The sequence below is a fragment of the Geotrypetes seraphini genome, chromosome 13 (assembly GCF_902459505.1).
Source record: "Geotrypetes seraphini chromosome 13, aGeoSer1.1, whole genome shotgun sequence".
Taxonomy (NCBI): domain Eukaryota; kingdom Metazoa; phylum Chordata; class Amphibia; order Gymnophiona; family Dermophiidae; genus Geotrypetes; species Geotrypetes seraphini.
The window spans coordinates 8,737,655-8,749,658 of NC_047096.1; the positions used below are offsets into that span (position 1 = coordinate 8,737,655).

Below are 12,004 nucleotides of genomic sequence, written 5' to 3' on the forward strand. Positions count from 1 at the left end.
AAACGGAACAGAAATAAGCTTACGTCACTTCCTCCGGGGTCCGGGCCTGCTGTGATCTCCAGCTGCCGTTTAAAGAGCTCGCTTATTGCCTGGTACACTAGCGCGTACTGCTCCTGGAAAGGATATGCCATGGGAGAAATCAAAGGTTCAGCTCAGCGAGAGTGGAAGCTCAAAGAACACCAGATCATGCTCAGAATTAGTAAAAGACCAAAGGCAGACAGTGCCTAAAACGTGGAACTGTCCCTCGTTCTTAGACCCACTCTAGACACATAGAGGGAAATTCTATAACCAGCGCCGACAGGGCAGGATTAATTCGTCGAGGGCCCCTAGGCACACAAGTACACTGGGCCCCCTGCCCCACCCCACCCCACCATGCACCCAGGCGGAAACAGGAAGCTGTGTCAGAGGGAAGCTTTGGGCAGGCAGCACCGCTTGCACAATTACAGTTCCCGTTGCCTTTCTTAACTGCGTGGCTTGCTTGTCTTACTTTCCGCCGATGGGGGGGGGGCGCGTTACCGATCGGGGTGGGGCCCGCGTTGTTGATCAGGGGGGCCCGCATTGCCAATCGATGCTGTAGGGGCCCATCGCCATTTGGAAAAAACAATGTTGATGCCCTCCTTCATCAGGCCCCCCCTGACCATTTTGGGCCCTAGGCACGTGCCTACTTGCCTATTGGTTAATCCTGCCCTGCCTGCCGATGCCTAAGTAATTGAAAAATGCAGTCAGAAATGGCAGCGTTGAAGCGCCTACCGATGCCTAAATAAAAGGTGGCTGAAATGACCGCTGGAATCGCAGCTAGGTAGCCGCTTTAGGCCACGGAATGCCAAAGTAGGCGTGGCCAATGCTGGAAGTGGCGTTAGGCGGGCTAAAGCGGCTACCCAGCAGTGATTCACGCCAAGATAGGTGGCTGAAATGTAGGCCTGGAAAACCCTGACCTACATTTCAGCTGCCTATCTTTGCCGCTAGACCACAGCAACCAATGGTGGCAGGGGAATTCCCCCCTCCCCCTTCAGCTGAATGGCAGGGACTCCCCAAATTCGTGATTCTGTAACCGACACCCTCAAATGATTGACAGGTGATCAGCGGCCGCTGACTTGGGCACTGGCTAAAGAATCCGGCCCATAATCAACAACTGAAAACCTAAGGAACTTTTCTGGGACACAAGGACTGGTGAAAAGAAACACAAGCACTGGTGAAAAGAAACACAAGCATAGGAGAAAATATAATTTCACACAGCATATAGTTAAACTCTGGAACTCTGTCAGTGGCAAAATCAGGTAATGTAGCTGGATTTAAAGAAAGATTTGGGTAAATAAATTCCTGGTGAAAAAGTCCATAAAACATTATTAAAGTAGATCTGGGTAAATGATAGAAGGGGATGGAACTCCTCTTGTATGAGGAAAGACTAAAATGGTTAGGGCTCTTCAGCTTGGAAAAGAGACGGCTGAGGGGAGATAGGACTGAAGTCTACAAAATCCTGAATGGAGTAGAATGGGTACAAGTGGATCGATTTTTCACTCCGTCAGAAATTACAAAGACTAGGGGACACTCGATGAAGTTATAGGGAAATACTTTTAAAACCAATAGGAGGAATTTTTTTTTTTTCACTCAGAGACTAGTTAAGCCCTGGAACGCGTTGCCAGAGGTTGTGGTAAGAGCGGATAGCGTAGCTGGTTTTAAGAAAGGTTTGGACAAAGTTCCTGGAGGAAAAGTCCATAGTTTGTTATTGAGAAAGACATGGGGGAAGCTTGCCCCGGATCGGTAGCATGGAATGTTGCTACTCTCTGGGGTTCTAGAATCTTTTGTTACTCTTTGCGGCTCTTGAATGTTTCTACTCCTTGGGTTTTGGCCAGGTACTAGGAACCTGGATTGGCCACCGTGAGAACGGGTTATTGGGCTTGGTCTGACCCAGTAAGGCTATTCTTATGTTCATTTCACTTGGGTGCACAGGCCCTGGAACTTTCCACCAGTGCCTTCTGTTCATAGAAAATGTTGTCTCGCTTTCTAGTGTAAATGCTTCTATATTTTATCAAATGGTTTATTTTACTTCTCCTTTACGCTTTGCTAGGAGTGATAAGCTCCTCTTTATCTTCCACTTTGAACTCTCATTTGGAATCCTCTTGTTACTTCCTCCAGTAAAGGCTATATAGCATGTAAGAATTTTTATACTGGGACAGACCGAAGGTCCATCAAGCTCAGTGTCCTGTTTCCAACAGTGGACAACTCAGGGCTAGATCCCAAGTAGTAAAATTATGGAATCTCTCCGATTAATAACATCTCTTGTCAAGTTCAAAGCCAATTTGAAAACATTTCTCTTCAGTGATGCATATTAAGCATATTTTGTAGTTCTTCCCTTTTGACCTTAATTTCATGTATTTTAAAGTTGTTTTTCCTATGTTAATGTTTTTAGAGTTCAAGCCACCCCAAAGGTATTTCCAAGACACGGGGTAATATATTTTTAATAAACTTGAAAATTGAAACTTTAAAACAGATTTTATGCTGCTTATCCTTGGAATAAGCAGTGGATTTCCGCAAGCCATCTATAGGAACATAGGAATTGCCATACTGGGACAGACCGAAGGTCCATCAAGCTCAGTACCCCGTTTTTCTAACAGTGGCCAACCCAGGTCCATGTTGCAGGTTTACGGGTCTTGCTACATCTTTGTCAGGTAGAAACCGACGTTTCAGCCACCGTGCTGTGGCTTTCTTCAAGGTATGCTCTGAAGTCTGTAGTGTGACTTTGGAAATACTGGGTTCAGTGACCTGATTGGGAACAGGGCAGTCCACCGATTTGAATTTTGGCGGGAAAGTCAGTTGGTCAGAAAGCCACAACATGGTGGCTGAAACATTGGTTCCTCCCTGACAAAGTTTTAGTGATATGAAAAAAATAGCTAAAGAACAATTGGAGTAACAATTAAAGTTAACAATTAAAGCAATTTAAAGTTTTACAGTGATATTAAAAAAAAAAAAAAAAAAATACACAAAGAGCAATAGAAAAAGCAATTTAAAAAGAAGAAAAAAAGTTTGGGTATATTAAAAGTGAAGCTGATGAGGAGGCTTGCAGCGATATAAATATGTCTTAACGGGCTGAATAAGTCTTGTATGAGAGCCGCTTCTGAAAAAACTAATAAATAAAAAAAATATGTAAAAGTATTTAAAATTTAAAAAAAATATTTCAATGAGATTTATTTAGTGTATCAGATATGCATAGGGAGGAAAATAACTGAGAAAAACATTAGCTGGCTATATTGGTAGTGATTTGTGATTTCTGGCCAGTTACAAATTATCTGCCCACGTTTAAGGGATGCTTAGATTACGGACACGACCTTCACGTGCCCTTCCTCGGCTGTGCAAAACATACCTTGGTTTGCACTAATGATGACCTCTGAGTTCTCATTTCCAGGATGAGGCTGTAAATACTGAAGTTCTCTGGAATTATCTGAGCAAAGAAAGAAAAAAAATCACGTGAACAAAAATGCTATGATTGACTCATCTCAACCTGCGCACCTTTTTATGGACTGGCCTGTCACATAGCACAATACCATTCTTAAGAAAAAATCTTCAGCTTCTGTGAAACATACAGTACTGTTGCCTGAACCTACCACTGCTTCTAATACGACTTATCATTTCTATAGTGCTACAAGATGCATGCAGCATAGTACAAGAACCACACATAACAGACAGTCCCTACGCAACTAAGAATGGAACAAGACTAATATTAGTAGACAGCTTCCGAACTGAAAGTGTAGAGTGCACTCACCCCATCTTTCAGCATCTTCCAGGTAAAATCAATGGCACACAAGACCCCTGTCCTTCCACAGCCGGCACTAAAGTAACAGAAATGACACAATAAGGTTAGTGTGTGCCTGGAAGTTGTGTGGTTGTTGTGTTGGTCAACTTGAACACATTGACATGAAGGTCATAAACCAACATGTAGGTGGGACTTTTTTATTGGACTGACTTAGCACGTTTTTGACCAAATCAGCACAGAATGAGCTGGGGATGACCTTGCGCTGGTTATATTACACGGGTGATGCTTGCTTTCAAAGGGATCCCTCACGTGGTCATCTTCTAATGTGGTAGACATCATTCAGTGCAAAGAGGCACATTACATCGGTGAAACGAGCCAAATGCTAAAGACCAGAATCAACCTACATAGATATCATATTAAGAATTGCAATACCAACCAGGACGTCATCTCCGTCGGACAACACTTTGGAAAAACTGACCACTGCACCCATGATTTTATGGTGAGAATACCAAAAGGGAACTTTAAGACAACCCAAGAACGTAAAACCTTTGAAATCAAAATGATAAGGTATTTTGACACCTACCAGACAAGACTTAACAGAGATCTGGGCTTTCTCTCCCACTATAAAGACATTTAAAACTGCTCTGCCACCTTTCTGTCCACCCCCCACTCTTCCTATCCCCAAAATGCTTTCATGTTTTCCTTATATATACAGACATTTGCTTTTTATTCTGATCTGAACAAGGGTTACCGTACAGCGAGAGATTGGAGAAACTGGGCCTCTTCTCCCTTGAAAAGATGAGACATGATAGAAACATTCAAGATACTGAAGGGAATAGACTTAGTAGATAAGGACAGGTTGTTCACCCTCTCCAAGGTAGGGAGAATGAGAGGGCACCCTCTAAAATTGAAAGGGGTTAGATTCCGTACAAACGTAAGGAAGTTCTTCTTTACCCAGAGAGTGGTGGAAAACTGGAACGCTCTTCCGGAGTCTGTTATAGGGGAAAACACCCTCCAGGGATTCAAGTTGGACAAAGTTCCTGCTGAACCAGAACGTACACAGGTAGGGCTGGTCTCAGTTAGGGCACTGGTCTTTGACCTGGGGCCGCTGCGAGAGCGAACTGCTGGTCAATATGGACCACTAGTCTGACCCAGCAGCGGCAATTTTTATGTTCTTACCTACGAAAGCTCATCATAAAATGATTTGAGTTAGTCCAATAAAAAAAGTATTACCTCATTTCCTTTGTTTTATTTCTTTATACTATCTTGGAAAGTAGACTAACACGGCTACCACACCATTTCACTCAAAGCTGTGATAGAAAACCATGGCTGGGCCAGAGAGTAACGAGGTACAGCTCTCCGGAGAGCTTATGACTAGTACAGAAGGATTCTTCCAGTCAATGGGTGTGAGGAGACTAATGTTCCTATTAAGTCACAAATTCCCATCACTGGAAAGTCATTGACACAGTGCACAAATGTTCCCCCTTCCCTCCCCCTCCCCAGTTGTGCCATCAAACTTTCTCTGTGTCAGCAGAGGTTTATTCTCACCTTTTAACTTCTCAGCCATCTCAGAATAAGACTTATTCAGTGGCATAGTAAGGGAAGGGCTGACCGCTCCAGGTGCTGTCTTCATGGGGGGGAGGGGGGCCCCCTGCATACCTCTTTAATGTTCACCAGCGCGAGCAGCATCTCCCACGCACTGCTCGCACTGGCCTTGGCTCCCTTCCAACGTCACTTCCACACTACTTGCTTGTAGTTGCCTCGGTGTAGATGTCTACCTCAAAATAGTAGGCGTCTACTGGCTAATTAATTTTTTAATCGGTTTTTAATGGTGCTTTCATTTATCAATGCTGATTAAGCCAATTAAATCTGTTAAGTTAGGCACCAAGATAGGCTAGGTCTGTTATAGAATCGGGTCTTCAGTGTCAGGTAGGGGCAGGCAATGAATACTGAATCTCGGCCTACTTCAGTCAAGGATGGCCAACATTTAAAAAAAACTCTGTCACTGACTGAATATTGCTCCCAAGAGTAAATTTACCATTAAAATGCTGAAATAACTTTGATAGGACATGGGTTTCAGTTTCCCCTTTCAGCTTTCCTCACCTGCAGTGCACACACAGGGGAGTGCTGTCATCCTCCTGGTACAGCCGGACACTTTCAATCATACCCAGAATGGGGTCTATCGAAGAGGGCACGTCATGATCAGGCCAGTTCTTATAGTGAAACTGGTAAGCAATGCGAGTGTTCTGTGGGCCAATCAGATCAAAAGTTATTTCCCTGAGAAACCTCCCTATAGACAAGGTAAAGAGTATTCCAGAGTAAGGATCAGAGAGGGGAGTCCCTGGTTCTCACTTCAGCTCTGCTGGTGGCTTTACAGTCAGATTGCTTTTTCTCCATAAGCTTAAGATTAGTTATATATACCACATATAGTCTAATGTGGTTTATATTATACGGGGGAGAGTGTGGCGCAGTGGTTAAAGCTACAGCCTCAGCACCCTGAGGTTGTGGGTTCAAACCCACGCTGATCCTTGTGACCCTGTGCAAGTTACTTAATCCCCCCATTGCCCCAGGTACATTAGACAGATTGTGAGCCCACTGGGACAGACAGGGAAAATGCTTTGAGTCCCTGAACAAATTCATGTAAATCATTCGAATGGTGTAGAAAATTGAATAAATAAATAAATATTCAGGTACTCAAGCATTTTTTCCCTGTCTGTCCCGGTGGGCTCACAATCTGTCTAATGTACCTGGGGCAATGGGGGGATTAAGTAACTTGCCCAGGATCACAAGGAGCAGCGTGGGTTTGAACCCACAACCTCAGGGTGCTGAAGCTGTCGCTTTAACCACTGTCCCACTCTAGAAATCAAAATGTAGTAAAAGTGAGCCAAGTATAGGACAGTCAAGCCATTGTGACATCACTGATGAGGCTGGTTCTTATTGGTGGAGAGAGCCATTGTGACATCACTGATGAGGCTGGTTCTTATTGGTGGAGAGAGGCATTGTGACATCACTGGTGAGGTTGGCTCTTAGGCACTGGTGAAATAAGGCATTATGATGTCACAATTTCAATTCTGGTCACAATTTCAATTTCACACTATTCATTCCGTTTTCTACACCATTCTCCCAGGGGAGCTCAGAACGGTTTACATAGATTTATTCAGGTACTCAATCATTTCTCCCTGTCTGTCCCGGTGGGCTCACACTCTATCTAATGTACCCGGAGCAATTGGGGGATTAAGTGACTTGCCCAGGGTCACTTGGCTGTAATCAATTCGATATGACGTGTATGGATATCCACCCCCGAGGAGGTTGCGCACGCATGGTAAACATACAAAATACATACCCCCTTTTTCTACAACTGAGCATCCAGATTTTGTGCCATTTGAGCATGCAAATTTACAGAATACTAGCACTTATGAGGGGAAGGGGAAACAGGCATATAGGCACCATTTTGTAAGGATACACATCAGGGATACAGAGCACAAATGCAAGAGGAGAATGCACACGGGTGGAGTCAGTGACGTAGCTAGACCTTCAATTCTGGGTGAGCCTACCACCAAAACAGGTTGGCAGCCCCCCCCCCCCCCCCAGCTCAGCTTAAAATGCTAAATACTTGAGCTGGTGTGGATCCCAAAGCTGCTCCATCCAAACAGCTCCTTAAAGGCATCCTAAATTTTCTCTACCCCGTACTGTGCTTGGGTTCCAATTGCTGAAATCTCCATTCCTTCCCTACTCCAGCCCATCTACACCCTCCCAGCCATTGAAGCTCTCTCCAGCCCATCCTCCCCCCCAAACGGCCATACACAGACACAGACCGTGCAAGTCTGCCCAGTACTGGCCCTAGTTCAATATTTAATATTATTTTCTGATTCTAGATCCTCTGTGTTCATCAGCAGTGAGCAATAATGATCGAAATTCTTTCTCATGGGAAGCTCCCTGAAATGGCAAAGTATGTTCAAGAAATTTTTTGCTTTTGCAGCCCTGTACAGAGGGAAAATTAAACAGGGCATGAGATTTTCTACTGTGTTTGTACGATGCTCTAGAAAATCTATTAACCAGGTAGAGTGGAGCTGTGTCATACAGACCCTTATAATAGAAATAAGCTAACTTAAACTGAGCACGATCCTCCATCAGCAACCAATGTAACTCACAATAAAATGGTGTAACATGATCGTACTTCTTCAGGCCATAAATCAGACTGACTGCTGTATTCTGAATCAGTAGCAATCTGGTCATGTCTTTCTTAGTGATTGTCAGATAAATAATGTTACAATAGTCAAGAAGACCCAATAACAATGATTGAACCAAAAGTCTAAAGGCGGAAAACTCAAAATATGGTTTGATAGTTCATAATTTCCATAAAGTATAATAGCCTTTTGTACCACTGCATCTATCCCAGATGTCTGGTAACCCTACCAGACGTAGGGATGAAAGACATTTTGGACATATGGACCATTAAAGCATTGACTATAGACTTTCATTACAGAGAAGCCTTCATCTGCCCCCCATTGGACACTCAATATGATTTCAGGTTGCTGATAGCTCTTCAGCTCAGCCAGCGGGGACTTTTTTTTTTCTGTCCAGGACAACTGAATTAGTGTCAATAGATCAGGAGTACAGAAAGAGAAATGCCGGTTGATACACACTTACGCTATAGAACTGAATTTTCAGGGTTCTAATCACATACTCCACTTTGTTAATTTCAGCTTCCTGCAGAGAACAGAAATCAGAATATTAATACATCTTCTAGAGGGCATGCACCAGGCTTATGGCACAAAAGCTGCTTACGGGTCCTATCAGGAAGAGGGACAGCAGGGCTTTTTGACCTGGGCCTCTGCTTGGGAAAATACGTATATTAATTTGTGTTGCTACTTTTTTAACTGAATTTGGCTACAGGATTTTTCTTTAATCATAAAGAAGTTTGCATATTTCTACAGCTAAAAATCTGCCTCAGCTGTTCCGATATCTGGATTTTTAAAAATGACTCTTTTTTTTCTTTCAGATTATGAGATCCAAGATTCGGGGGCTTCAGCGACTCTCTGAAAGGTCCTGCGGGGTAAAAGACATACTCACACAGGTAACAAAGAAGGGCCCACACTCAAAAGCATCTTTTCCTACATCAGGCCAATAGCGCTCACATTTTTTCTGCAGCAAAAAAAAACAAAAAACATACAAAAAAACCCAAGGAATTAGGGACTAATTCGTGTTTACATTCATTTTTTTCTCCCAGCTGGAGCTTTACATCTCTTTATTTCTTTAAATCCTATATAATAAAACCCTAAGCGCGCATGCGCACTTAGGGTTTCGTGTTCCCTGCCGCCGTGGTGTGTGAACCGTAGCTGTGTTCCGTTTTAGAACCCGGCGGCAGGGAACACTCTGGCCACTCCCTCCTCCCGCCCTCACTCACCAACCGCTGCTGCTGGAGGAAGCGCAGGCAAGCTCTCTCCCAGCGGCCGCAGAGCCGCATCATCGCCGCCGCTGCTGTGAAACTGCCCAGTACCGCTGCCGATGCCGCTCTTCAAAGGAGCCTGGTGAGGATAGCGGCCGCCTGTAGCAAACTTCGCAGGCCGCTCAGCACCTCAGTAGCACGTTTCCTTTGACGTACGCGGTCGCGCCAGAGGGAACTTGCTACTGAGGTGCATAGCAGCCTGCGAGGTTCGCTACAGCTGGCCGCTATCCTCACCAGGCTGCAAACGAACATGCTGGACAGGGGGAGCAGATAAGGGGCGCTGATGTGCCAGGGAGCAGGGAAGAGGGACAGGGGGAGCACGGAAGAGGTGCTGATGGACGGGGGAACAGGAAAGAGGGACAGGGGGAGCACGAAAGAGGTGCTGCCGGCAAGTTTGGAACGTCAAAAGTCAGCGCTTCATTTCATGCATCTCCAGGCAATGTCTGGAGTGCTCATTTTAATATTAACGACCTTGTTGTACCACAGTTACATAGTATTATCAGAGGATGCTGTGAAGCGCGAAAAAGACTGCAGAGCCATTAAGCGCTTCGGAAGCTAAACTACTTCAATGCTACACTGGTTAGAACTGGTTTAGCATTGATCATTAAAGGAACGGTAAATTCAGTGGTCTCAAACTCAAACCCTTTTCAGGGCCACATTTTGGATTTGTAGATACTTGGAGGGCCGCAGAAAAAATAGTTAATGTCTTATTAAAGAAATGACAATTTTGAATAGGTAAAACTCTTTATAATCTATAAATCTCTCCCTCCCCTCGAAGTCCAGCATGTTCCCTCCTTCTTTGCAGCATCCTCTAACTTTCCCCCTGGCCTTCCAGTCTTAATTTCAGCTAATTACCGCAGCCTGCAGAGAGGATCGCCAGTGCTGTAGCGTTTCTTGCAGGCTGCCATCGGCCTCCGCAGCACGTTCCCTCTGCTGTAGTCCCGCCCCTCCTCTGACATCAGGGGCAATATCGTGGCAGAGGGAATGTGCTCCTGAGGATGACGGCAGCCTGCAAGGATCGCTACAGCAGCGGCTATCCTCTCTGCAGGCTGCGGTAATTAGCTGAAGGTAAGAGCGGGAGGCCAGAGGGGAAGCTGGAAGATGCTGCAAAGAGTGGACAGCACTAGTACAGACCACGGGCCGCAAAATAGTACCTGGCGGGCCACATGTGGCCCCTGAGCCACGAGTTTGAGACTACTGGTTTAGAACATCGGGGTTTCAGATGCAATGTTTCCAGTGCACTCTCTTCAGCTCATACTTTTATCATAGTTAGGATTACCAGATTTTGTGTCCAAAACTCCCGGATGCACAGTCATGCCCCATTCCACCCCCAACCCGCCTTGTTCTGCTCCTGCCCCACCTTGTTCTGCCTCCAGCCACACCCCGTTCTGCCTCTAATTCTGCCCCTTTTTTGCCCCAAGCCCTACCCCCAGCAAGCCTCTTCTTTTAATCCCGGAAGTCCGGGATGCGTCCGATGGCCTCCAAGCATGCGCGGACACGTGTGACATCACTGCACATACTCAGAGGCCCTCCAGATACGACCAGAGCTTTCCAAAACCAGGACAAACTGCCGGTTTTGGAAAGTCGGTCCGGGCACCAGGACAGTGCTCTAAAAAGAGGACATGTCTGGGTTTTTCCCGGACGTTTGGTAACCCTAATTCAGCCATCATGCTGTGGCTTTCTTTTTGTTGTGCTGTGAGGATTACAGACCTGATTGGCTGGGGCTTGAGGCGATAGAGGCGGGAAAATGTGTTGGTCACGAATTAGAATTTTGGCAGGAGAGTCCACCGATCACAAATTTGAATTTTGGCGGGAAAGTCCGTTGGTCACAAATTTGAATTTTAAAGATGCTCTCTCCTTAAAGCTGGGTTATATATTGTAAGTTTTCTTTGGTTTCCACGGCTGACGCCGTGATTCTTGCAGAGAACATATAACCCTCAGATTATCACTTTCTACTGCACATAAGGCAGGGGTGTCAAAGTCCCTTCTCCAGGGCCGCAATCCAGTCGGGTTTTCAGGATTTCCCCAATGAATATGCATGAGATCTATTTGCATGCACTGCTTTCATTGTATGCTAATAGATCTCATGCATATTCATTGGGGGAAATCCTGAAAACCTGACTGGATTGCGGCCCTCTGACCTCAGGACTTGAAGCCTTACATTCCCCTTAAAAAAAAAGCACTATAATTTCATACAGAGCCCAGTCTTGCAGTTTAGGACAAGAACTGGTTTAACCTGCCCCACAGACCTTGCTGTATCTGGCAGCCATTCATATGTCTTTGGTTAATCTAAGCATGTTCTCTGATGCACATAGTCTGGCAAGCTGCTTACCTTGCCCATCTCGAACTCCATGCAAGCCATTACCACGATCTGGAAAACGAAAATAGAAAAGTGACTGGGCACGGTCCCTTGTCCTACCCTGTGGGAAGGAAGATGGATGGAGGAATGATGTAGGTGTCACCCTTTGCACTGGGGCTGCAGACGAAGCTCTCGGGAGAAACCAGCAGTTAAGAAATGGAAAGAAAATACTGGAGAAAAAAAAAAAATCTAATCTTATCATTTTTTATTCCTCTTAACCAAACTCTCTGGCTCAAAATCTCTCAAAAAGTGAACAAGCATCCCGATATACATAAAAAATTAACGCTGGCTTTTATGAAACTGCGGTGGAGGATTTTACTGTGGGCTGGCGAGGTAAATGCTCCGATGCTCATAAGAATAGCCTTACTGGGTCAGACCAATGGTCCATCAAGCCCGGTAGCCCATTCAGATGGTGGCCAATCCAGGTCACCAGTACCTGGCCAAA

General features: G+C 45.2%; 1 protein-coding gene across 5 annotated transcripts in view; it reads right to left on the reverse strand.

Annotated features, from left to right (window-relative positions):
* The window catches only part of PTPN22 (protein tyrosine phosphatase non-receptor type 22), a 65,780-nt gene that overhangs the window by 31,304 nt on the left and 22,472 nt on the right, over positions 1-12,004 (reverse strand). For 4 of the 5 annotated variants that reach the window (XM_033918665.1, XM_033918663.1, XM_033918666.1 and 1 more), the window contains exons 5-11: positions 11,533-11,571; positions 8,825-8,896; positions 8,402-8,461; positions 5,855-5,997; positions 3,761-3,827; positions 3,362-3,439; positions 24-113 (exon numbers count right to left, since the gene is read on the reverse strand). In XM_033918665.1, coding sequence (XP_033774556.1) covers positions 24-113; positions 3,362-3,439; positions 3,761-3,827; positions 5,855-5,997; positions 8,402-8,461; positions 8,825-8,896; positions 11,533-11,571 — 549 coding nt within the window. Of the gene's footprint in view, positions 1-23; positions 114-3,361; positions 3,440-3,760; positions 3,828-5,854; positions 5,998-8,401; positions 8,462-8,824; positions 8,897-11,532; positions 11,621-12,004 lie in introns of all 5 variants that reach the window. The other variant, XM_033918667.1, reaches the window with a different exon arrangement.